The sequence below is a fragment of the Gouania willdenowi genome, chromosome 15 (assembly GCF_900634775.1).
Source record: "Gouania willdenowi chromosome 15, fGouWil2.1, whole genome shotgun sequence".
Lineage (NCBI taxonomy): Eukaryota > Metazoa > Chordata > Actinopteri > Blenniiformes > Gobiesocidae > Gouania > Gouania willdenowi.
Genome location: NC_041058.1, coordinates 19275552 through 19301526, shown reverse-complemented (window position 1 = coordinate 19301526; position 25975 = coordinate 19275552). Strand labels below are relative to the sequence as shown.

At 39.9% G+C, this 25975-nt stretch overlaps 1 protein-coding gene across 22 annotated transcripts in view; it reads right to left on the bottom strand.

Annotated features, from left to right (window-relative positions):
• dst (dystonin) overlaps positions 1–25975 on the bottom strand; it is a 119692-nt gene that overhangs the window by 18010 nt on the left and 75707 nt on the right. For 18 of the 22 annotated variants that reach the window (XM_028468248.1, XM_028468254.1, XM_028468251.1 and 15 more), the window contains 34 exons: positions 25527–25650; positions 24977–25185; positions 24578–24895; positions 24328–24494; positions 24049–24205; positions 23054–23180; positions 22849–22899; positions 22311–22546; positions 22069–22198; positions 21102–21301; positions 20521–21019; positions 18781–20249; positions 13275–13436; positions 12947–13117; positions 12589–12755; positions 11784–11943; positions 11261–11587; positions 11012–11096; positions 10322–10563; positions 10023–10229; positions 9825–9944; positions 9593–9700; positions 9299–9517; positions 9013–9216; positions 8693–8924; positions 7489–7715; positions 7284–7406; positions 7040–7141; positions 5811–5912; positions 5340–5513; positions 4692–4847; positions 4287–4484; positions 2225–2353; positions 1579–1749 (listed from right to left, as the gene is read on the bottom strand). In XM_028468248.1, the coding sequence (XP_028324049.1) occupies positions 1579–1749; positions 2225–2353; positions 4287–4484; positions 4692–4847; positions 5340–5513; positions 5811–5912; positions 7040–7141; positions 7284–7406; positions 7489–7715; positions 8693–8924; positions 9013–9216; positions 9299–9517; positions 9593–9700; positions 9825–9944; positions 10023–10229; positions 10322–10563; positions 11012–11096; positions 11261–11587; positions 11784–11943; positions 12589–12755; positions 12947–13117; positions 13275–13436; positions 18781–20249; positions 20521–21019; positions 21102–21301; positions 22069–22198; positions 22311–22546; positions 22849–22899; positions 23054–23180; positions 24049–24205; positions 24328–24494; positions 24578–24895; positions 24977–25185; positions 25527–25650 (7473 nt within the window). The remainder of the gene's footprint in view (positions 1–1578; positions 1750–2224; positions 2354–4286; positions 4485–4691; positions 4848–5339; positions 5514–5810; positions 5913–7039; positions 7142–7283; positions 7407–7488; positions 7716–8692; positions 8925–9012; positions 9217–9298; positions 9518–9592; positions 9701–9824; positions 9945–10022; positions 10230–10321; positions 10564–11011; positions 11097–11260; positions 11588–11783; positions 11944–12588; positions 12756–12946; positions 13118–13274; positions 13437–18780; positions 20250–20520; positions 21020–21101; positions 21302–22068; positions 22199–22310; positions 22547–22848; positions 22900–23053; positions 23181–24048; positions 24206–24327; positions 24495–24577; positions 24896–24976; positions 25186–25526; positions 25651–25975) is intronic. The other 4 variants (XM_028468261.1, XM_028468268.1, XM_028468271.1 and 1 more) reach the window with 2 other exon arrangements.

Below are 25975 nucleotides of genomic sequence, written 5' to 3'. Positions count from 1 at the left end.
ACTTATCGCCTCTCATGTACGACTTGTCTTTTATTTGCTAATAAACTTTTATTTTGACAGGTATGCTGTGAAATGCATGTTGCACAGGAAAATATATAGATTTGTGTTTCAAAAAAAGATTATATATGTGTTTTTTCAACAGCTTTTTTTGAAAAACTAAAGAAACTAACGATAAAAAAAAAAGTGGGTCGAGATTTAATGGCCGTGGCAAAATGTGGGTCCCAGGGTGAGACCAGTTGAGAACCCCTGATCTAGTGTACAGCAGATAGTCCAGCTGCAGGCTAGCTTCGGGTACTGCACAACGCAGTGAATTCAAAACACTGTACCAATGAAATGATCAAGCATTCAATGCCTTAAACATTAAAAGACATTATAGACTCCACCATGATTACAAACTGCTTGTAATAGTCTAACAAATACTGCTCTATGATTCAAGGTGAATTATTTTTCAGTTGCTGCTACATTTTTCATGAGAGAAAAACCCGCACGGAGAAAAATACATACCAGTGTCACCCTTTATAATTTGGTTCATTGTAATGTTTTTAGCCAAACAAAAAGAAAAAAAAAAATATTGTATTTCATTGTCAGCATTAAACATGAGCCACAACATCTTTCTCCTGCTTAGAAGGAGAAATTAAAGCTGAATGAGTTTGGCAGGAAACCCTGTGCTCTTTCTGCAACGCAACAATAAATTTAATGGACAAGGATCAAGATAAATGGAAATAATGCCAAATGCTACAGTAGAGCGTGGAACCAATCAGACTAAAAAGCTCCATATTTGGGGAAAAATGACAGATCAGGTTAAAACTACAGTTATATCGTAAATAAACAATGACCTGGGCCTAAAATTAGCTGGTTTGCCTACCAGCCTCTGTAGCTATTGGTTGTCTAAAGTTATTATTCATTGACTACTGAAATCCACATGCCTGTGGAGTTTTGGTAGGTGTTTAGGTCAAGCTATGACCGTGACTGATGATTCTTAAATATGGGCTGTGTTCGAATTCCCATACTAAAGTAATACTAAGCCTGATGTCAAAATTAGTTATTAGTACATTAACATTAGATAGTATGGAAAGAAATACACAGATGTATACTATATCGATACATTTTTTAAGTATGCACGGGGGGCACACTAGTCATACTCAACCGCCCCATGATGCATTGCGAGTGGAGTGTAAAATCGTCCTGGAACAGGCATCAAGCTTTTTCAAAACAAAAGCATCTCTTCTTGTCTTCCATTAGTTTTTTAAGGGCCTTTGTAAATAGGGCTCTTGTTTTGAAGTTGGCCAGAAGTTTTGTCAGTAGCACAATGGCAGGTGTCCGAAAAACTCCGAAATGCAATTTCAAACACAGCCATGGTCTAGCCTAATAATTTACCCTGTGCACTTTCTAACCCATGGATACCATGGAGACACACAAGTCCACTGTTGTGTCCTCTCCAGCACCCTGTCTTTACATACTTCATCATCAACACTGGGATTAGAAGCTTTTCCCAGCAGGGTCATGGCTGGAGTGCATGTCAGGGATCCCACTCAGACTGGAATTAAAGTGATGAATCACTATGATGACACTATTCACCTTTCTTTCAGCAACCTTTGCCTCCACTGCTTCCCATTTGTCCTTCAGGTTGGAAAGGTCGTGCTCAGTGGTGCTGTCCGGACCCTCGGGTGTCATTGTGAGCAGGTGGTGACCCTTGTTCAGCAGCTCTTGGTACAGCTCCTCCTTGGCCTCAAAGGCAGAAAGCAATTCCTGAAAAATAAACGGAGCAATATGTGAGCAGAAAGGCTAAATTTAGCTCTAGTGTTAGTTATGAATTTTTAAATTAAGTGTAATAGATTTATCTGTGGTTAGCTCAGATGCATTCCAAAAATGCTGAAAGACTGAGCCCACTGAAGCATGCTTCCAACAAATATTCAACAGCGTGAGATTACAGATTAAATCAAATTTTGAGCCAAGCAATGCCTCAGTTTTTTAGTTCCATTAAAGCTCACCGTGGAAGTGATTTCGTTACAAAAAAAGTGAAACAATGAAGAACATTTATTAAAGGCAAACACCGAACAATCAATTTGAAACACTTTAATGGCTTTTTGTTATGCACCGCAAACAGTGGAGTCTAGACTGTCATTTAATTTTCACACTTTAGATAAAACATAGAAAAGACACAGTCACCTCCTCGCCAGGCTGCCATCTGCATGCAGCCCTTTTCATATAGTTAAACACATACCAGATGGGCGTTAAGCTGCTCCCGCGCCGTGTCTGGTAAGCCTCCCACTGCCTTTGATGCCAACAGCTGACGTTCTGTGTCTTTCAGCCATTGCTGCATATCTTCTATCTCACCATGGAAACCTTGCGCCTACAACACAATACAACCTGATTCAGGACAAACGGTGTCACAAACACTCATTGTTCAGCACACACTGCGCAGAGAGCAAGCTATCTGAGGTAAGAATTCCTTGGATTCATTTACAAACCAAATTTGGAAATCTGAGGTAATCAGCTGTGTGAAAACCCAGTTTCTAATGAATAAAAGCCATGGACTGAAAACAAAAGGTTCACTGTTTTTAGTCCGACCACTTCTTTAAGATTTAGATTTTGGGCACAAAATTATTTTTTAAATGAGGTTGTTTTGTTTTCTTTAAAAAAAAAAAAAGATTTTAAATATTTTAATTGTTAAATTTTAAACTCTGTTTAATGTTTTCCAAATGCTTCACCTTTAATCAAGTAAAGCACATTCAATTGCCTTGAGTATGAAATGCACTAATCAACTAAATTTGTTATGCATTGCCTTGCCTAAATGTTAGTCATAAATATAAACAGCAATACAAAAAGATAAAAATAAATAAATAAACAAATACACCAGGGAGTATTGCACAAAACCAGGACAGGGGATAAAGCCTGGAAAAATTGACTATCCCTGATAAACTTATCCCCAAGTCGGTTGAACGAAATCTGGCCAAGTTTATCCAGGACAAGTAACCATGGTGATTTAGCCTCTACAGCTAACCTGTAACCACCGTGATTTAGCCTCTACAGCTAACCTGCTGCAGAGCAGGTTAACAACCAGGATGAAGTTATCACTGTTGTGGCTCTGCTGTTAGTGCTGTGAGAAATTAATGTTTTACAGAATGTCCATGGTTTCTTCACCCAAATATTATAGTCATTTCATTTGTCCATTGACTTTTGGTTTTAATATTTTTATTATCATAGTTTATATATAAAGACGAAAAGAACATATAAAAAGACAAGATTTGAGCAATGAAAGTGAGAAGGCAGACAGTTTATTAGGAATATTTTCCTTATTAATAAAACACAAACAGTGAAAAGTTGACTACACTTTTTAACTTTACAATAATAATTAATTTAATTCATTTTTCTGTCAGGCCTCTGGCTGTTTAGTAATACTAATAAATCCTGCTTGTGGAATTGCTGTCAGAGCTTTGATTAAAACGGATTACTGGAGGGTTTTTTGTTAAATTATAGATGACAAATCCTTTCTTGAAACTTATCTATACATATATGTAACAACATAGCCTCTTATACGTAGCCTAAACATGTAGAATTAACTGCTATAGTTACAGAAAGAGGAGGTGGAGCTGATCATTTTTCTAAATCACTGATAATTAGACTTATATTTTTTTTAAAGTTTATCATAGAATAGAATAGACCTTTACTGATCTCCCAGAGGGGAAATTTACAAAAAGTTCAGAATATTAGCCGGGAATCTACCACTGAGCTAGCATTACAATGTAACGTAACTCTGCATATTATACAGTCGGCTATTGTCTGCCAGCCTTTCTCTTTCTCCTTTTTAACAGTGCTGCTGTTTCTTTTTTCCATATCATGTTTTTCATTTCTTCATCCTGCTGCAAAAGCAGCAGTTGTTCGGCAGGTGTAAACAAAGCTGAGCGTCCGTGATCCATACTTTCAACGGTGATTCTGTGATCGAATTCACAGTCTTCCACAGAAAGCCGTGACCACCCACTTATCTCAAACATCCATAGCCGGCTTCATTAAGCCTCGTCTCTTTATCCTGCCTCGACAAACGTGCAACCAATTTATCCAAGATAGTGCCGAGCAGACTTTGTCTAACCACATATTCTCCTTTATCCTGGATGTATTTATCTGACATATGTGCAATACCCCCCAGGTTGTTACCTGGAGACTTAAAACGAGATGCCAGTTTATTCATTGAAAATAAATGCGCCAAAAACTTCTCCTGATTTAAGACTTTCAATAAAACACCAACCAATTCCAGAGATATTACCGCATTGAGCAGGTTTGTATACCTGAAACAGAGAACTTTCCAGTTGCTGTTTCCTCTGCTCGGTTTTCTCCAGGATAGTTTTCCACCTCTGGTTTAGATTCTCCAGTTTGTTCTTCAGACTGGATGCTTCCTCTCCAGCACTGGACTGCACCAATTCTTCACCAGCTTTGTTCACCGTCTCCATTGTCGCCTTGTGAGCTAACACATCAATCTGCAGAATCTATAAGCAGAAACCAGAATGAATGGGAAGAAGATGGATATAAAGTGCGTAGTGGTGGTGTAGAAGTGATCTAGTGAATATGAGACTAGCAGAGGGTTAGACCACTGCTGCATTGCTCCATTATCGTAGATTAAATAAAATGGGTAAAAATAAAGAAGCTTGATGTTCACTAAAGGTGGAAAGATTATGAAAAGGTTTGTGTCGTACGTGATGCTTGGCCAGCTCGATCTCAATGGTTTTCGGGTCGCCACAAGCTTGTTTCTGTTCATTGAGCATCTCCTCAGTATGGCTCATCCAGGCCAGCAGCTCATCCAGTGCATGCTGAAACTGGCCCAGAGCCAGAAGGCCTCCCTCCAGTTTATGCTGGATTAATGACAGATTAAGCTGTTAGTGCTGTAGAGCAATTTTAGATTTCAAGAATAAAGCATGGGCATAAACAATATAGAAGACTTCCAAAGTTAAACATGTCGTACTGAATAAATACTTTTGATATCAGACTAAAGCACATGTGTCAAACTCAAGGCACGAGGGCCATATCCGGCCCTTTGGAGCATCCAATTTGGCCCGCAAGAAAAAGTAAAAATGACAGAGAAAACATATATAATTTTGTAAATGAAACTCAAAGATATTTGCAGAGGTTCACAATTTTCCCGGTGTTTATATCTCATGATTGCAGTTATTTTTGAATGTTCAACAGATAAAAAACACTAACAAACTCCTTCAATTTTCAAACTAGGAAACAATAATGCTGAAATTACTTGTTTTCCCACATTAAATCTGTGGTCCACTTGTGGCTCCGTATTTGGCCCCTAATAAATGAGTTTGACACCCCTGGACTAAAGCATTCTCTCTGACCTGTCGGCTGATGATCTTCTCATCCAGGTTGTCCCAAAGCATCTTGAGTTCCGACATGGGCTCCTGGATGGCACAGCTGTCAGCCTCGTCCGTCACCTTCTTCAACAGGAGGCCCGCCTGGTGATTCAGACGCTCCATCTCAATCTGCAGCTGGTACGATTCTCCTTTGAACTCCTAACAAACCAGCACACAAAGTGATCCAACCAGTCAGAGAACAGAAGAGCAGGTTACGAGACACAATAACAGCTTTGCCACTTCAGGGCTGGTTCGTCCAAGAACACATCAAAGTAATTAAGTAACAACAACAAGCCAGGGTATGAATCATGGTGATTTACACAGCTGCACCATAAGTAGGATTCCTGGGAATGGAAAAACTAGGCTACGGCAGGTGCACTGGGATGTTTTCATGATATATACTGTATGTTAACTATGGCTTTCTCTGGACTTTAATACAAATGTGGGAGATGTTACCTTCAGCTCTACAATCTGCTGCTTGACAGTTTCCAGGTCTGTGCCTACAGGTGACATTGAATCCAGTTTTCCTTCCAGAATATCCACCCAGTCAAACATACCCTGGGCACACAGTGGGGGTTGTTAAAAATGGAAACCAAAGCTGATCAGAGAGACAGGTTTCATCTTTCTGAGAGAGAGAATGGGACTTTCACACCGAAATCAAATCAGGCCATCTCTAAAGAGCGTTTGTTTTACCGCATGCACAAAACTCTAAAACACTTTTTTACACTCATACATTCCAGTAAGTCAATTTTGTCTTATTTTTGCATAACATTATGTTAAGGTTTTTTTTTTTCTTTCATTCAGACCATTTCTTTCAGGAAATGTACTTTGATCTCCTGACATGTTTTGACTGTCAACTGCCAGTCTTCCTCAGAGGCATCTGTTGATCTCTTTGATGTGTCCTTATGAGTTCTTTCTGGGTCTGATATACAATGCGACTGTGTTCGATGATAAATGATAATAGTCTTCTCCAACAAAGTGCCTTTCTAAGACTTCCCAACCATAACACCAGCATAAAAAACTAAAACCAGAGTTGAAACTAATGATAATTGAATTATACAAAAAGAAGAATTCATTTAAATGCAGAAAAAAACTTGTTTTGGTGGACAGTACACTCAACAAAAAGTTCATAATTGGCCTAAACTTTGAGAATTTCTTGTTGTGCTACTTCAATGGCTCTCAACCTTTTTGGGGTCAAGACTCCATTTTAATATCATACATTTCTGGTGACTACAGGGACTTTTTTCTTTTCTAGAATTATTTTTATCATGTTTATTATATCCATCCATCCATCCATTTACAGATCCGCTTTGTCTTATTTCAGGGTTGCGAGGGTCTGCCGTTGCCTATCTCCGGCTCACACTGGGCGTTAGGCGGACATGGTGCCAGTACATCCATGTTAATTATAGTGTGTTACAAAAACAGAGTTGCCAGAATTAGTGCACAAAGTGACAAGTGACGAGATATTTTTATTCTGCATTTTATTTTAACCAGAAAGTTTAAGAATGCAGTTGTTTGGTATTTATAGTGTGTGTGACGTGTTCATTTGAAAAAGAATAATATTTTTTTTTAATTTTAAAGAGTTTTTTTTTTTCCCATGACATTTCAAGCAACCCCATTTAAATTCCAAGCAACCCCACATGGGGTCGCGACCCCAAGGTTGAAAAACACTGCTACTTAAATACCTGCAGGCCGTCCTGAAACTGTACGGCAGCCAGCATGGCTTCTTCCAGCCTGTCCACTCTCTCCTTCCAAGTCTTATTGAGATTTTCCCACGCTGTATTCACCTGTGAATAAAACATGGCCATGATATTATGATCCACATGTGGGTGCCAAACTCTACCCACAAAGTATCAGGTGAAGTGACTTCAGTGAAGTCTGTGCTGATAAATGAGTCTTTGTCAAAGCTTATTAATCAGGGTTGATTACCTCATCCAGACTTTTCTTTATCACTGGTTTATCAGGTTCGCCGCAGGCAGTCATGAGCTCTGCTCCCTGGTTTTGAACCGCATCAAGCTCCTCCTGAAGCCCATCGATCTCCTCCTTAAATCCCTGAGCAGATTAAATGTGTTGTTTTAGAGATTTGCCTAACTCACGTCATTTCATTTCTGTATGATTTCAGGTGTTTTTCTACCTCTACAAATTCCTGCTGCTGTTTAACAACTGACGGATCAACTCCAGGTTCTTCTAGATCTCTCAGGAGCTCCTGACTGTCTTTTACATTGGCAATGAGCGCACAGTGGTCACACCAGAATTTATCTGCCAGGTCCATCACATCCAGCAGCTTGGCTTCACGCTCCTCCACCAATGCCTGAACATCATTCCATAGCAACACCATGTGGTCCAGTTTGTTTTGGACAGCTAGGGCAAAGAAGATACAAATTATAATTAAGAAAGCATAAGAGTAAATATCTTTTAGACACTTCAAACTAGTGGTTATTAACTAGTTAAGCAGCAGAACCCAATATCCCTTCTTAAAAACAAGTTACAGCACGTTCACTTAATTTTACTGGGAACATTTTGCTGTTTAACAAGGAGAAATAAAGGTTGGACTTGATTTTAACAGTGCCTAAAATACTAAGACAAACTAGGATTTAAGTTTAATCTGTAAACTAAACACAGTTTTGTTTTGTTTTTTTAATAATTACGGATTTTCCAAATACTAAATCACTGGGAAAACCAGTAGTGGTGGTAAACCAGCCCAATTTCCAGATTTGCTTTGATTCTGTTGATTGAAGTCTTGATACGATTACATTTTTAATTATTGCTTATTATTGATCTTCCAGTTAGCTCCTGAATTATTTGACTTCTATTTTAATTACCATCTCACACCACTTTCAACATGTACAGTGTAATTGAAATATAATTAGGAGGACTCGTCTGGTTTGTGTTACAATGTGAATAATGTAAACAATCGAATGAAGAATCAATTCATAATCGTCAATAATAAAATTGCCATTAATTGATCATTGATAATTTTTTCCCAATCACCTCTAGATGAGGGAATAGCTGAAAAAAATTAAACATTAGTTTTATCTTAAGATGTCACTGATTTAGCCATTGTTAAGCAGGAAAATGCACTACAGTGAAAATTCCACACACATTTAGTTGAGCTAAATATTGTAGTGATTTTATTTTTGTTAATGAAGGGTAAGATTATCGTTTATATTTTGATTAGATTTTTAATCAGGCCACTTTACATTATTTATTGATTTACTTAAAATCATAACTAAGGACAGCTCATTAAACATCTTTGTTAAACATGAATATTTTTCCCATTCTTTGTCATTTAGAAGAGTTAAAGCATTGGCCTTAAAAAAGCATCCTGTACAAAATACCTTTGGCAGATATATCGTTCTCTGCTCCTTCTGATCGTGCGATCATCTCGTCCCCTCTTTGCCTCAGTGTCTCATAGGAGGGCTGCAGTTTCTCCAAATCCACTGAAACAACTTTATTTTCAGTAATCTGCTCCTTGATCTTGTCCACTTCTACAGATATGGATGGAGGCTGACGCAGGCGTTCGGCAATGCGTTCCAAGGATTCCAGCATGGGGTCAATTTTATCATGGAACTGGAGATTGATGAAAGCAGTTCGGATTTATTAGTAGGAAATTTATTATGGAACTAACTCAAATACGCACTAATCCACTGGTCCTTACCTGTGTGGATTTGGAGATGGCCTCATCTAAAGTCGCTGCTCTCTGCTTAACATCTGCCTTGAGTTTAGTGTACAATTGGTCAATATTTATGTACTTTTCTTTGATTGATGCTCCTTCCACTGGACTAAGCTCAAATAACTGAGGCCCAGTTTTATTCATCTTGTCAATGTGAGGTTTGTGCTCTGCAATCAGCTCTCTCAGTTGCTGTAAAGAAGATATTTAGTTTAGTTCTTTCTGTTTGGCTATAAAGTCAAGCATCAAACATCCGTTTACATCAGCCTCTTACCCTGAGCTCCTCCTGCTGCTGTCTGAGGGTCTCGTACTCGATGGCAGGTGGGGAGAGCTGGCTGAACGTGGTTAAGGTCTCCTGAAGCCAAGGTGACAACTCCTCATAGGTCTCCCAGAACTGAGCAGCCAATGACTGCGCTTGTTCCAGCAGCAAACATCGCTCAGAATTCAGCTGACTGACGACTCCATACTTCTCCAAGAGAGTCTCTGTCTTAGCCTGATTGAAACAAAGATGTTTTTTTTTTTTTGCATGCACATATTAAGTTTTAAACTTCTGAATAATTGAATTTACCTCTAATATTTCTCTCTCCTCTGTCTTTTTGCTCTTCATGATAGTATTTCCTGTCTTTACAATGTCATCAACAGCATCTTTGTGCCTCATGATGTCCATCGAGAAAATCTGTCAAAACCAGTTCAGTGAGTTTCAGTGGATGCAAACAAACAACTATGTTTACCTTTTTAATAGAAAAAAGTCTGTGTTGGTTCATATCCAATAAGAAACACATGCATTATAAAGGGCTCACTTTCTGTGCTTGGAGCTGGGCTGTGGTTTGGTCCAACTCCAGCTTGATCTCACCCATTGAAACCAATTTCCTCTCAGCATCAGACAGCCAGGAGAGCTCATTGTTTGCAGCTTCCTCAAACTAGAAGATATTATTGAGATGAGAATAAAACATTTAAAAACAAAAAACAAAAAATGACTTTCTTTGAGGTACAGTTACCTGTTGAGACTTAAGGATGTCAGAGTTGATCTGGTTGACTTGCTGGGTGATGGTGTCACACACGACTCTGTACCGCTCATTATCCTCAATCACAAGCTTGTCCAAACTTTCCCGAGTGTGCCAGGGGATCAGATCCAGCAATGAGCCACTAAGCTCATTAAGCTTGTCCAATACAGTTTTTTGGTCTTTAGTCTCTTTTAGCAAAGCCTGTCCAGTGTTACACACACATATAACATGTTAGTAACAGATTACAGAACACACAAGTGTGATTAGGCAGCTCCGGCTCAGTCATGCTTTACCTCATGTGTGCGTTGTGACTGTATCAGCTGCTCTCCAACAGATTGCTGCTCAGCAAAATTGCTGATGGCAGCCTCTGCTTTCACGAGCCATGAGTGCAGATCTTCATGCGTGTGCTGCAGCTTTGAAGAGAGGCTCAAAACGCGCTCCAGTTTCGTCAAAACGTTATCACTCATGGAGTTTATTGCTGCATACTTTGATTTTATTCCATCTAGTTTGCCTTGGACGATGACAACATCATCTCCTACAAAGAGAAGGGAAATAATAGCTTTGTATTTACCATGTAGGATGAGTACATACACAGAGCAGCTGGTTTGACTGAACATAAAAAAGGTAATAAAGCCTGTCCTTCCCTCCTATTAAGAACTTGTTTCTTTACATCTTTTTATTGTAAAATCCCATTTAAAAAGTAGAAAAACAGTAAAAAGTGCAATTTGTATTTTAAGCTAGGTAAAAAGTAACCAGTATGCACACAATCGATTGTCAAGCAGAAGGAAATACCATTATTTATTTATTTATTTTTGAACAATACGTTGAAGAAAAGGAAAGAATATGTTTGATAATTGTGTGATTTTAGATTTATAAAGTACAGGAGGGAAAATGGTAAAATGACGTTTGTCAACAAATTGAAAATGAAATCACATCTGAAGGAGCATGTTTGCACTTTTAGTGAGTATTGAATAGTTTCTTGCCTGTTATATGCTTCAGTAACTCCATCCCATTAGAAACGGCTTGGTCAACATTCCTCTTCCTCAGGTCAATATCACTTTGTAAAGACTGAAAAAAAAAACCCCGATAAATTCTCAGCAACTCAAAGACGATAATGCAGAACCACTGGAAATTGTGAACAATGAATGATGCAAGAATGCAGATCAAAAAGATGATTGTGTAAATTAAATTAAAAGCACAACATAAAGCCAGGCCTGTGGTGGAGGATGTACCCGTTGCTCCGCCAGCTGCTTTTTAAGAACATCTAATTTGTGGTCGTCCACCGACACCTCGCTCAGCCTCGAATGCATCTCGCTGAGCCAGTTCATGAGCGCCACTTCATCTTCGCCAAAAAGACGAGCGTTAGCCAGAGCTTGATGCAGCATCTCAGCTTTTCTCCTGCAACGTTCCTGGACCTCTATGTAACTGGCCTGGATAGCGTCCAACTTAGACTCAACATACTCCTTATCGCCCACTGAGCTCACAGTTTTGAGCATTTGCCCCAGATTGACGACCTGAAACAGGTCTTTACTGTGATTCATGATCTCCTCCTCTAAGGCCTGGGAGCATGAGGTGAAAGGAAATGGACAAAAACAAAACAAAAAATACAAATAACTCATATATGAAATTGAAATTAAATAAAACATAAAATGGAAAACAACTACATGAAAAATGTCAAATCAAATCAAATGAATCAAAGTGAAATCCAAATACAATGATAAGTCAGACAAGCACAATGACACTAATGATATTTACCTTATGTTGTGAGATTTGATGCTCCAGTTTGGAAGTCTCTGTGCCGATTGGCTCAGAGTTGGCCAGCTGTTTTTCAGTCGTTACCAGCCATTCGCTCAAAGGCTCCAGAGTCTCGTGGAACTGCTGAGTCACCACTAAGATGCTCTCTAGTTGCTTATGCCTTTAGATATGCACAAAAACAAATTTATTAACAAATACATTTTGGTAAATATTATCGACCGGTGGAGGGTTTTAATGAAACTAACTCATTTGTATGCAGTAACAGCAATGGATTAAAAGCAACCCCAAAAAACCCAAAAACCTTCATTCTGATATCACGGGGAATACTGGAACCAAACTACATAAAAGACGGTACCAAGGAAATCACTGTACTTGTCTGACAAACAACTAAAAACACTGATTATTCGGTTCACGGGTTTAAACGAAAACTAATAGTTTAGAGTATGTCCCATGATTTAGGTAAACTCTTAACTCCAGGTATGTGCATGATACACATGGCTAAGAAAAAGCAGTAAGACGCAATCAATATTTGACAAGAGGGGGGATGAAATCTTTAAAAATGTACTTGCGGGGTGTTTTTTTGAATGGCAAGCTTCTATTTTTATTATGTCCTTTAAAATGATAGATTTTCTCCAAAATATATATTGGCAGATTTGTCCTGACCCCCTGTGAGGATTTTTTCCACCAAAGGATTTAAAAAGGATTCAAATGGAAACTGCTAACATTTAAACGCTTTAATTATCCAAATCAGCTTTTTTGCATGACGTTCGAAAGCCTGTTTCACATCACAGCTCTTTCTACAAACCTGTTTTCTGCTTTCTTTAGCAGAGCGTCCCACCTCTGGCCCAGACATTCAATCTCTTTGGCAACCTTCTCTTTATCCACAGACTCGGCTAGCTCAGCGACCTTCCCTCCCTCGTTTTTTATCAGCTCCACTGTTGGCTTTCGATCATCCAGCAGTCTCTGCAGGAGCTGTCAGAGTGAACAAAGGAGGGGAGAGTTGTGGAGTGTCTTTGTATTGTATTTCTTTTATAAACGGTAAATCTCACTGACACAAATGAAGTGTTTGTTCAACTCAAAGCTTTGTTGACCACTCTAATGTATAAATCAAACTATAAAACTAAGAAAAGTAAATTAATAGAGTTGCTGGTGTGCTGACTTACTTTCTGCTCTTGTATCTGTGCTTTCACCACTTTGAACTCTGAAGATGGAGGTTTTTGATTGGCCACAAGCTCCTCTGTGTCTGTCAACCAGCAGAGCAGAGACTCCAGAGCATCCTGGAACCTCCCACAATGCAACAGGGCCTCGTGAAGTTGAGCCGAACGCTCAGCGATCTGCAGACCCCAAGGCAAAGATTGATGTCACAAATATTATTGACGTTCTGTAACACTATTACCAACCAACAGACTGAATGACTACCCATGCTGCCAATTTGGCTTTAATTTGGACAATCAATAGCATTATCAATGCAAACATAAACCAGCCAATAACCTTTTTATTAAGGGTATTCCACTTTGAGTTGACATCTTCCAGATCGTCCTCCAGCTTCTTAGTGCTTGTGCCTTTAGCAGTTTTCTGGATCAAGCTCTGCCCAAGGGAGTTGATGTCTTGAAGCTGTGCCTGCAAAGGATCAATGTCTTCTTTCTGGAAGGCCTGAAGATAAACAAGGGCAAAAAATGTACACATTATTTCATCTAAATTCTGAAATTCTACTGTTTTTTTAAACTATGGTTGACTAGAGTTTTTCCATTTCTTTCTTGAACATTCACAATTTCTAAATAATAGATAGAATCTCCCTTGATTTGCATCAGTAAAAACCTCATGTCACAAACAAGACTCAAAGTGGAGAACATTGTTGAACCCTGGCCTTCAAGGACTGACTTCACTCATTCTGTAATCAGATATGTAAGAAAAACGGTGATCCAGCAGCCAGGATTATCTAATCTGAAGTGACGTATTTGTAAGATAAACATTTGCCAGGCCAGTTCATTATGACCATAGTTGAAAATAAAACAGGGTATTTTGGGGCACCTGTGAGGGGGAATGGCTCAAGTGGTGAATTTCAGGGCCTGAAGCGATGGCACTCAGCAGGGACTCGATCTCATGCTCTGCAACATGCCGTAAGGTCTGTAAACTTTTAGGGAGACATGCTTCCAGCGATTGCAGAAACTCCTCCAGTTCCTCCAAGGTGTACTTGTTTGGTCCTTGTCGCACAAGATAAGAATTGGTGGGTTGGTGAGCGACGGAGTGTTTGAATGTTTCTGGCTGTGTAACAACTACACTAACCAATTCACAGTCATCATGGGGTGACACATCCTCTAAAAGCTCAGCAGTAGAAAGTTCATCATAGTCTGTTAAAGTTCTTGAACGCCACCCTGAGCTGTCATTTTGAGTCCTGGATCCTAAAGAGGACTTTCCTGTAGAATACTTAAGATCTCCATTGCTTAAGGTATCCTTTTCATTAAGTTTCACCACACCAGATTCTGTCTTCCGCAGCCCCTGAGCCAAACTGCTGCTGTTGTAAAGGTTTTGTTTGTCCCTGAAAGGAAAGTCTTCCTGCCCTGAGCTGAGTGATCGTCCTGTTCTCAGGTCCCCGGACATGTGCATTGCCTCTGAAGATGAGAGACTTCTAGTTCCAGGGCCTGTTCTTATGTGTGATCGATGTGTGCGTCTCTCCCTCTCCACAGTAGGGCTGTACAAGCCTGAATCTTCTTCAGATGTAAGTGAGCTGGTCAACCTTTGCCCCTTGCTGCCATTGACCAAACCAGGCCTCTCTGCACTCCCTGAGCACAAAGTTCCACTTCGGCTCATATACTCGCCCAAATTAGTCGGAGCAAAAGTTCGCCATGAACGCCTATGAGGAGGATGATGCTTCTTCTCTCCTGCCCCGAGACGGGACTTTGGTAGCACAGTATCTGTTACCCTAATAAAATTCCCATTGACTTTTAATCCATCAAAGACAGCACGTTCATCCAGTGTGGCAGGTTTCCTGGTTTGGAGCTCAAAAGAACTAGAAGCAGAAATGCCTCCATTTCCACATAGGCTGCTGAAGTCCAATGTTCGGTGTGTGTAGGGAAGAGACCCCAAGAAATGTCGAGAGGAGAGGCTGCCTTTAGAGCTTGAGTCTATTTGCTCATTGAGTCGAACAGTGTCATAGATGGATCTCTGGGGAACATAGCAGTCATCAATGTTCAGGTCCTCTTCTTCCCCCTTCCCAATGCAGGATGGGTTTTGTCTGAGGCAGTCCGGTCTGCTCAATGGTTTGCCCATGGTAAAATAAGTGCAGTATAAAACACACAAACAAAAAACGGTAACCAAAACCTTTGAGGTATAAGTTGTTTCAGTGCAAGATCAAGAGTTTCACAAGGAGTCAAATTACAAAAAATAACAAAACAACTGTTCACAAAAAGAAACTGTCCTCTCCTCTCTTAGTAAAATACAAATAAAACACTATAAATTCAATATGAAAAAAGTGCAATGTATTTTTCTTGTGTATTATGTATTCTTAAACAGATTTTTTTCTTTCTTCTAAACATTGAAAAAGGTTTTTCTTCTTTAAATGAAAAATTAACAAACAGCAATGAAATTGAAGGATAGAAAAGTTCAGGATGTCAAACAGCTTTGTATTCCATAATAGGAAATCCAGTCACTTATCCCAAATATATTCCTTCAGGCATATTTCTATGCATTGCCAGCGATCTAATCCCCTCTGGTTTAAAGTGCTTTTTGATTCCTGAAATCCTTAAAGTATCCATGTGAGTTAGAAGAAAATCTTCAGTGCAAAGTGAAAACATCCAAGGCCAAATCCAGCAGGCTCTACTCAAAACTGGGAGCAGTTCAGAGGAGAGCTGTTACTCGTAGATAAACAAAAAAAACCCAAACGCCTGCCCTTCCTCTCTCAGCGTTCTCCTCGCACTGACAGAATCGCTCCTGGCAGAGGGTTTCATGCCCCGCCCCCGCTCATTATTCAGACAACATCTGCCACAACTCCATTTGTGCTCAGAGCCGCTCCAGCACATGTTGATTGGTAGACGTATGACCCTTTTTTTCTCCCTTCTAATTCCATCTTATGTCCTTATGGCCCATATGACTTCACTTCTAAGCCATCCCCTGCATCCTGACACAGTCACTCACTTCTCTTCTTCCCAGTGACTGAGGGGAAGGGATGGTACACAGTGGGTTTACTTAATCGCACAAAACAAGACAAAAGTAAAAAGAAAAAAAAATCACACGGATGACGTTACATTAGGTTAAAACTCTTTCCTTTTTTTCCCTTCCTCTTAGCACTGAGCGCTCTGTTGGTGGACGGTTACTGTGGACCCTGCAGATATTCTTAATTACTGTGGAATGCTGAGGGAGGCACAGGTCCCAGGTAATTTAACACTGACTGCTCTGCCAAGTGCATGAAGGGGCCTTTATGTCCAATGACAAGAGTAGGAGACAAAAAGACGGCAGGGATGATAATGAAAGGAATTTAATATAGTTTCCTTTATTGTCTGGAGGAAGGTGTTTCTAAAAGAGGCCACACAACTCTGTAATCTTTATTCAGATCCTGATGTATTGACAGAAGGACACAGGATGCAAGAGAAGCTGAAGGATTTGTGCCCAAACACAACCAGGGCAAAAAGTGTCAAATTTTTTTTTTTTTAAATCAATTCAACATAAGGCTTTTAGGCTAAAAATACATCTGTCGAGGCTTCATTGTTGACCAGAAATGGAAAACAAATCACATGTCTTATTGTGTATGAATTTAGTCAAATGGCCTAAAATTTTAAGACATTTTGTTTTCAAGTTATTTCGTTCTTCTCTCGCTGCGTATCCTGGTAATTTAAAGAACAAAATGTGGCAATGCTGTAGTAAACTAAGGGGGAGCACATGCAAACTTAGCACAGCAAAACGGGGTCAGCGGGGCCTAAATCTTTTTTTAAAAATGTGTTTAAAGAAAACGTGATTATGTTTATAAAAGCTCAAAGACGACTGCTTGCATGCATGAATTTATTGTCTAAATTTTAATTCATAGATGAACAAATAGTGTATATACTATGATATTAAATAGAATAATAAAATATAATATTGTGTTGTTGTCAAATGCTTTCACACTTTGGATCAAATCAAGCAAAAGGCTTTTGATGAGAGCAGAACTCACTTGATGGCTAAACAATGAATACTGTACATGAATAAACAGATGCTTCCAATAAGCTCATGTTTCACTTTAAGGAAAATGTGTCATAACAAGGTCCAAGTCAGCACTACGTGGCCCCCAATGGCACTTTTTCATCATCGCTTTCAATGAAAGACAGCGCTAACAGCATGATTCAGATCATAACAATCCTCTCCTTGAAGGAGAAACTGATGTCATGTCTGTACATTGAAAAAAAACCCCACACAAGGACGCCCACACAAGCCCCGGTGCCGTGGAGTCACTGAGTCAAATGTGAACGTGACACCTCATTCTACATGTGCACTTCTGAGTGCCCTATAAAAGAAAAAAAAGAAAAGAAGAAAAAAAGAGTGAAAACATGAGGCAAGCCCGTCCTCTTCTAAACTTGACCTAAAATGGTAACAGCCCATGAAAGAGACAAACGCAAACATGGTCTCCCTTTGTTTATTTCTTTCTCACTGGCTGCCAGTAAAGCCCACAGAGAGTTAGTTTGATTTAACAAAAGGAAAAGCACTACACATAGCTGTATTTGTGAGGTGACAGATACACTACAGTAAAACTCCATATGCTCGTATAGATATAGATATATTGAGGATTTTCTACCAGCAGCTGAGAGCATTTATGCCCTTTCAACCCTGGTGGTGACGGGCCAAAGAGGGGTAGGGGGGACGACACTCCCCTCAACAATGCTGCTTAGCAACAATTTGAATCAATCTCCTCTTAAACAGTCAACCCATGAGAGCTCTAAAGCTAAATCCACACATGCCTTCACAACACCTCCATCGGCTTCACTAATGATGTTTTAATCCACGCCTCTCAGCTGGAGATTTTAATGCAGAGGGGGACACCCACCCAGGAAAAACACAATCCCCTGACCCACATTTTGGGGGACAGATCTGTACACATCTGTTTACATTGTTTCACTTTAATATGACCTAATGCTAAGAATGAAGCAGCATTTCATAATGTCACCTCTAAATATAGGCTAATCCTCTTTCGGAAAACTCTACAGGAATTCACAAGCTTTTTAACTATGTTGCATCTGTCTACAAGACTAATAGCTATGAACAAGGGTCCTATTACTGATTATACACCCATAAATATAATACTGTTTGTAAATCCTGCATAAGATGCAAGCATTGCAATAATTTTTCAACTTATATTTTATTGGGACTTTAAAATGTATAAGGTATTGGCTGTTTAAAAAGAAAAGAAAGCAATATAAAGACAAAGCAGCTTTCCACGTGTAGCCTAACATTTTTCAAAATTGTCTGTTATAAAATAAGATCTGACCAGCGCTGAAGAAGTTTCAGGACATTTCGAGGCTCACCACTATTACAACAAATAGATCAATGATCAGAGATAAGGCTGCAAGCTCAGCTTTATTATTGAGTTAAATGACACCCCGCTGCTGACCACCTGGCTGTGACGGGCCTTGCCTCTCGGTCTGTCATCACTCACTGATCCCGGCTCCTTTGTTAATGCCAGATGCCCCAAAATGAACCGGCAACCCCCAGAGGATTGCTCCTGAATGAAGTATATGCGCTTAATTAGAAGCCTGTCATTAGGTTGCTCCCATACAAAAGCCATGTGAAGAATTGCTTTCATCATTTCCAATAAGAAAAAAGATATAAATCACTGTGTTTTCATACTGTATTATCCATAAAGCATTAAAGGTCTGGTTACACTGATAATAGGAGCTTTATTTCTGGTATAGTACAGCTAAATACGGTGAAATTATTCACATGCAGCCATGCTTTTTTTTGTTAATCAGACTCACTCATAAATCTGCATTAAATCAAGATACAACAAAGCACTAAATCAGACACAACATACCTTAAAGGCCTCCAGCTGTTGGTTGATCACATCTGTCTCCATGCCGACCGGCTCCTGAGCAGCCTCCTTGTCAACAGCTCCGCTGAGTCTTTCCTCCGCTTGCTGGACTTTTCCGTACACCTCCTCTAGCTTTGTGAGGGTCGCTTGCACCTGGATTTCTCTGCTTTTGGCTCTGTCCAGAAGTTTCCCACAATGCTTGTTGAGAGCATCCAGGTCCCTCTTCAGACCCAACAGGTCAGGAGAGGTTTCAGACTCCAGCATTTTCTTACAGTTGTCTCCAGCGTTGGCTGTGCTAGCCATTAGCTTCTGCAGCTTTGCCATAAAACTCTGGATGCCCTCCTGTTGGGCTTTCAGTGTGGCTAAGTCCAGGTCCACAGAGGACATGCTGTCCAGCTCATCGTCCAGCTCTGTGAACTGAGTGAACATCTCACGGATGCTGTTTTGAAACTGTCCAATACCCTGTAGTTTAGCCTCCATCACTTGACAGGTTTCTTCAAGTTTCCTGTTCAGGTTCTTGTAGTCTTTTTCCACATCATCTGCTTGCAGTAAGAGGTCCATCACTCCCTCAGCATCTGGGAGATCTACTACCAGGTCCTTGGCCAAAGTTTTCATATGCTCTACCTGGTTGTGCACTCCTTCTAAACTCTTCTGCTGAGCTTTCATGTTGGTGAGGTTCTTGTTGTTATGTGCCTGAGTTCCCTGTGACTCAAAAGAATCCAGCTGCTTCTCAGCTTCCTCAAGATGTCCCTTTGCATCTTTGAAAGCCTCATTAAACTCTTTAACTGCGCGTGAGATTCTCTCCAGATCTTCCCTCTTGTTTTGTAGTCCTTCCATAATGTCTTCCACTTTTCGACTAATGCTTGACTTATCCTCCTTTACTGCTTCAGTGTCTGCATTTGCCACTTCGAGGAGGGAATTAGCAGCAGTGTTTAGCTGCTCCACCATCCCTCTGTGCTTGTCTACATCTTTTTGGAGAGCTTTCACTTGAGAAACAGAAGTCTCCACTGCAGCAGGATCAGCAGTGAGCTTGACTCGACCTTCACTGGCTTCACACTCCTGAATCCAGGAGCTGAGTTTCTCTGCTTGTTCTTGATACTTCTGGGATCTTAAAAGAGCTGTTTGGAGTTTGTCAGCTTGTTCTGTGCAGCTTCTCTTCACGTCTTCCCAGTTAGAAGAAAGGCTAGTAAGTTGCCCTTGCAGTGCTAACTTTTCTGCTCCGTCAGTGTTGAGTAAAAGCATCTCTCCCTCTCCAATGATTGTATTGTACGATTCCTCATGCTCACCAACAGTTTTCTGAAGTTGGCTGTGGTGCGCCAGGGTTTGCTGAAGTATAGGAGTTTTGGCAGATATGGACAGAGGCTTGGATTGGTCGAGGAGTTGTTCACTCAGCCATGACTGAAAGTCTTTGGAGGTCTGATGGAACTGCTGTGAGCTATCAAAGGTGGAGGTTAACTGCTCAATCCGTTTTGCTGCAAAGAAGAAAGAAATACCAATGAGGATTTGTTAGAAAACCTCAGTGCAAAACTGAGCATATAATGAGGATATGACATAGTTTAACCACGGAAAGATTCAAAGTAGCAAATTACATGTTTTAGAATGGAAAAGTTATTACAAAAGCCAAAATTATTACCACAGTTCATTTGAAAGTCTTAAAAATCCACCTTGACTAAAAACATAAAAAAAAGATTGTTCTTCCTGAATTAACAATCAACGTATCAATCGATTGTGAAGATACTTTACCTGCTTTCTCTTCCAGCTGTCTAAAAGGCTTGCTGACATTCTCCAGCTGCCTGGCCAAGTCTGCTTTGAGGTAGTCTTCAGTCACCATCACCATGAGCTCAGCATTGACGGCCTCGGCCTCCTTCAGCTTCTTCCTCTCCTCCCTCAGCTGAGCTGAGATGTTCTGGGTGTCCTCTAACTGCTTCTTCACAGCTTCAGGCTGTGTGGTGTGGCTCTGACAATTGGACAGCTGATCGTCCAGCTGAGTGACAGAGTGACCGAGGCATTGCAGTAACTCCTGAAACTGTCCTGTCTTCACCACTGCCTGGTCAATCAGGTTGTCTCTTTGGTCCAGCTCTCCGGTTAAGCCTTGCCACTTCTGGTTGATCGAAAACAACTGCTCTCTCACCAGTTTCCCACTGGAAGGTTCATTGTTTTCTCCTGAGCTGACAATGGCTGTGGCAGCTTCTTCAAGTTTCTCTAATTGGGGTTTACGACTGTTAAACTCATTTTGGAGGATCTGAAATGAGGAAAAAAGCTTCAGTTTATTGGTCCTTTTTGGAAACCTACATATCTGAATATTCCTAATAACACAGGCTGACCTGAACTTGTTGCTTTTGCATTTTAAGCATGTTTGGATCGATGGAGAGAGGGCCAAGCACGCTCATCATCAGCCCCTTCTCAGACAGCCATTGGCTGAGTTGCAGCTCTGTCGACTGGAAGATATCCAGATTCATATTGGACGTTTCCAGGTGCTGTTTCCTTTCTTCCACAGAGTCGTTGACCTCTGCCCAGGTAGCGTCTGAATGGGCGGCACAAAAATCTCACCAGGTTACATGAGTCAGCAAAAATCTCATTTTCGTTGAATTCCCTGTTGTTTCCATGACAACCTCCCACAATTGTGCTAATTTGATCTAGTTTGGTGTCGAACTCATACTGTGAGTAACTGATACTCTGCTAAGTGTATTTATAGTAATTAGGTCACTTTTAGATGACATTACCATTATTGCTATTTCTATAGTTTAAAGCAGTGTTTCTCAAATGGGGGTACGCGATGGCACTACAGGGGGTACTTGAGAGAGAAAATTTGGAAAATTAACAAATGAAAGCATTAAAAATATAGCATTATATCTTATATATTTTTAGTTTAAAATGGTCATCATAATATTGATGAAAATGATCTTGATTAGAACATGAATTGATAATACAAGGGTGAGTCTTGGTCCCACACCAGGCAGGAGAGGACCGGGAAAAAAATAAAAACTATAGAAATAAATCCATTCGTGAGGTACTAAATACTGTTTCATTCCACTCATTTATAATGGGATTCTTTAAAATGTGTATTATTCATTCCATCATTATGCCCTCATAGAATTCTGAGAAAAATGTTGTAGTCGGATTCAGAAATAAGAGGAAGGGGTACTTGAGCCAAAAAAAAACCGACTGGTTTACAGAATCGTAAGACTCAAAACTGCCCTAATTGGCAGTTTTTGTCAGATTGATCTTGTATTATTCTGTCCATATCATTTTCAGCGTTGACCCATCTGGAGCCAACAAATTCAGGCTTACCTATTTCTGCCAGCAGCTGTTTCCATTTTGCTGACTCGGGGGAGTTGGGATTTGTTTTAATTAAGCTGAGAATTTTCTCTCTGAGCTTCTGGAGCTGCTCGCCCTTTTTCTTCATGTCATCTTCAAATGCCTGAGAGAAGAAAACAAACCAATAATGGTATATCTTGAGTTTTCCTGCGTGCATTGGCATAATGCGATCGTAGGCGCTTCAAGTGAAGTCGAGAGCAGTAGGATTTCTTTACCTTCTGCTGTTCGAGCTGTGATTTGACTGATTCTTTCTCAGTGGCTTTGCCATTCCAAGATGTTGCTGACTTCTTCATTTCTCTCAGCCATGTCATCATGTCCTCTGTTTCGTTTTGGGCTTCCTTCTCCTCCTTCACCAAGCTATTCAGCTGCTCTGCTCGACATCGAAGTGTTTCCCCGAGGTTTGCATAACCCTCACTGACATGCGTCATGTTCTGCTGGATCATCATTAGCTCTGAGAACATCCACACCAAATCAGTCAGGCTCAGTAATCAGAACATTATGAACTCATTAAGCGATTACATGCATAATATGCATTGTGACTATGCATATGCATATGCAGCGCTGGTCCATCACTTTTCTTTTAAATAGATCAAATAAGTCTTTTTCCATTGTTTTCAATGAATACGAGATTAAATCAAATGTTACTTCTTATTCCTGTCTTGATGTTAAATTTTTTTGCCATTACTAATCAGCACTGAATTTGGTCCCCCACAAACAGTGTGTAGAGCAGCATTCACATCCACACGTTGTTACCTTTATTGGTTAGGTAGGCATGACTTGCTGGATCACCACCATTAGTAAGAGCTGATGCAAAGACATAAGACAAAGCTTGTGTAAAAGACATGGAAACAGATCATGACACATGATGGTTAGTGATGAAAACAGAAACAACAGTCTGAACAGTAACACCATTCTGCCATTAAGTCAAACACGAGCGGTGAAGTCAGGGAAGATTTACCTGACATTTTATTTGTCTTCATCTTGGCAGGAGATGTGAGGAAAGTGATTAGGCTGCAAAGAGCTAATCCTTTATTGTTCAGGTCTTGGACAGCGGGGCCTTTGGATGTCCATTCATCCAATAATCCCTGATGAAAGATTATAGCACATGTACATAGATATTAGGGGCTTGTATTCAACAGCTCATAATAAAAAAAACACAGCAAAACTACTTGTCATGGTCTAAGATGGCAGATCTGAGTACAAGGCCGGTGTGCGCCTTTATCCGTTTGATTTTACTTCTCATTTTCTGGAGATTAATTTTCCAGATTCTGAGATTTGAGACAGGAAACATAACCGTGAACAATCTATGTGATATATAGTGCAGAGACTAAAGACAGACTTAAAATTTGGGGACCATGACAATAATACATTGTTGATTGTAAAGTGCTAGAGTGCTAATTAAAGTGTCGTAATGCTTAAGTGCAAAGAGCTCAGGTGCATGTTGCTAGCTGCATGAAGGCTGAGGTCTTCATTATATTGCACATTGCCAGATTATTGTACAGGAATAATAGTATTTTACATTGCACACTACCCTACATTTCTGATTATTATGTGCTTAATGTTGGCTCTAATATTGCATGATGCACATGCAGAAGTGTGGTTATATATTGTGCTAAAAAGCACACAGATGTTTCATGTAAGCACTAATTAAAAAAAAATAGCATACATAGATGTGTTTATGTATGCGGTAGTGTACAATTGTATATGGTACCCAATAAACTAAGCCCATTTGAAAAACAAACATTCCTTTTATTGTTAACAAATATCCATCTTTGAGTTTTCTACAACATATATTCTTCTGAAAGACAGCATAGTTTTATTCTTTAACACTGGCAAAAGTTGGCAAATAAGCAAAAATTTATATAAATATAATTAAATTATGTTGTGCATATTTATAGTCTGTGTCAACTTGTAAATGCAGAACTAATGCTTTTCCTATAAAATCAGACTCACAGTGATAATGTGCAGGCTTTTTTCCGGACTCCTTTCATCACCGTTTGTCTGAACTGCAGGCAACTTTTCATTGGTCTCCTCCAACCATGTCCTGAGGGCGCTGGCTGCAGATCTGAACTCTCCCATGTGATCCTGACATGATGATAGGTCTTTTTCCCTGTAGATGAAATAGTAGAATATAGTCAGTGTGCCTCTGTATTTACACTGACAACTTCAAAAGAAAACTATTAGAAGTACAAGGCAATTCATATTTGTCAAAAAACTATTGCTACAACCTACTTTTCCTTGATGTTTTCTTTAAAAGTACTAAAAAGGTTTGTGACATTGTCCATCTTGCTTTGGATTTGTGCTCTATTTTTATCTGAGCTCGTCTCAGAAAGCTCCTTAGACAGACACTGCAGCTTCTCCAAATCATCTGCATGCTCAATCATCTCAGCTCTAGTGTCCTACAGTCAAAAAAAACAAACAAACATTTAAATTAAAGGACTAAAATATATTTTACATGCTTGAACAACAGCTGTCTGTGTACCTGCACAAGCTTGAACAGCTCATTGAATGTTTTTGCCGGTCCGTCTGTGTCCTGTAATATTTCTGAACGCTTCACAACAAACTGCTGGACTTTATCTGCGCCTTTCTCAAACTCTTCCACCTTTCCTCTCAGCTGTTCTAGCTGTGAAGCTTTCTGCTTGTGTTTATCACAGGCATCCGAGAAGCGCTGGGACAGAGTATTCATCTTAGACTGCAGCAGTGCAGCAGCAGACGGATCTGCTGTCTCCACAAATGCTTTCACTTTGGCTTTCATGGCTGAGATGCTGCTTAGACGACTTGCAATATCCTGCTCCAACGCCTTAAAAACAGGTCAGACAATAGTAGTTTTAATGAGACTGTGGAACTTTAGGTGAATCAGTATTTTAGTATAAAACCATACTGCTTCTTTGCTCAAGATGTCTCCAATGGATGCAGAATCCAAAGGAATTTGTCCGTTTTCCTTCACGCTGGCCTCCACTCTCTCCATCCAGTCCATCATCTCATCCAAGCCATCCTGGACACTCATCGAGCGTGTAAGCGTGATTTGCAGCTTCTCGTTTCGGTCGCTTACAGACTTGGAAAGGTTGTCATAGCGCTCCACAATGTCATCTGGAACACCCCAAAAATACCAATCAGCTTCTAATTCAAACATTCATCCCCTTTTCCATCTGGAGAAGAGAATAAAGTAAATATCTTCAATCAAAGCATGAGCTGTTGACCTGGGGTAAATGATAGCCTGTTTATGTTTGGTAAAATAAACCATTAATGGCAAAGCCAATCTGTAGGAAAATGTTTCTCTGTCGACATCTTTTCAGAGCAGTTTTGAATTACAGGAGAATAATCACACCATTGCTTACAGGACGACCTGAGGCGTAATACGAGTCATCACTCAGTCCTGAAATGTTATGTATACAAAGTGTGACGTGATTCAGGCTTTGATCTTTCCTCACCTACTGTTTCCTGGATCTCATCCGTGTTGCTTAGCAGGTCACCTTCAGATGTTATTAACAACTCAGCAGTTTTACGCAACGTGTCAACAGCAGTCTGATGTCCCGACATCTGACCTTGTAAAGCCTGCGGAAATATCACATAACTCTATAAAATGTAAAACTGCAAATGCAGAAACAATAATTCCAGGGTGTATATTACATTTCTACAACAATTATGATTTCAGCATGGAACTTGTTTTCATGTTTTGGAGTGAAGATGAAAAAATTGCTTGCATCTTTATTCTATGCATATTCACTTTTTTATTGCTACACAATAAACCTAGATTTTAGAACGGCAGAAATGCTGAACATTATGAGACCTCTAAATGTGCTATGACCTTATTCCTTAATAGAAGTTAAGCATGTAGATTTTATACAAAGCCGTTCTTTCATACTCAATATTCATAAGT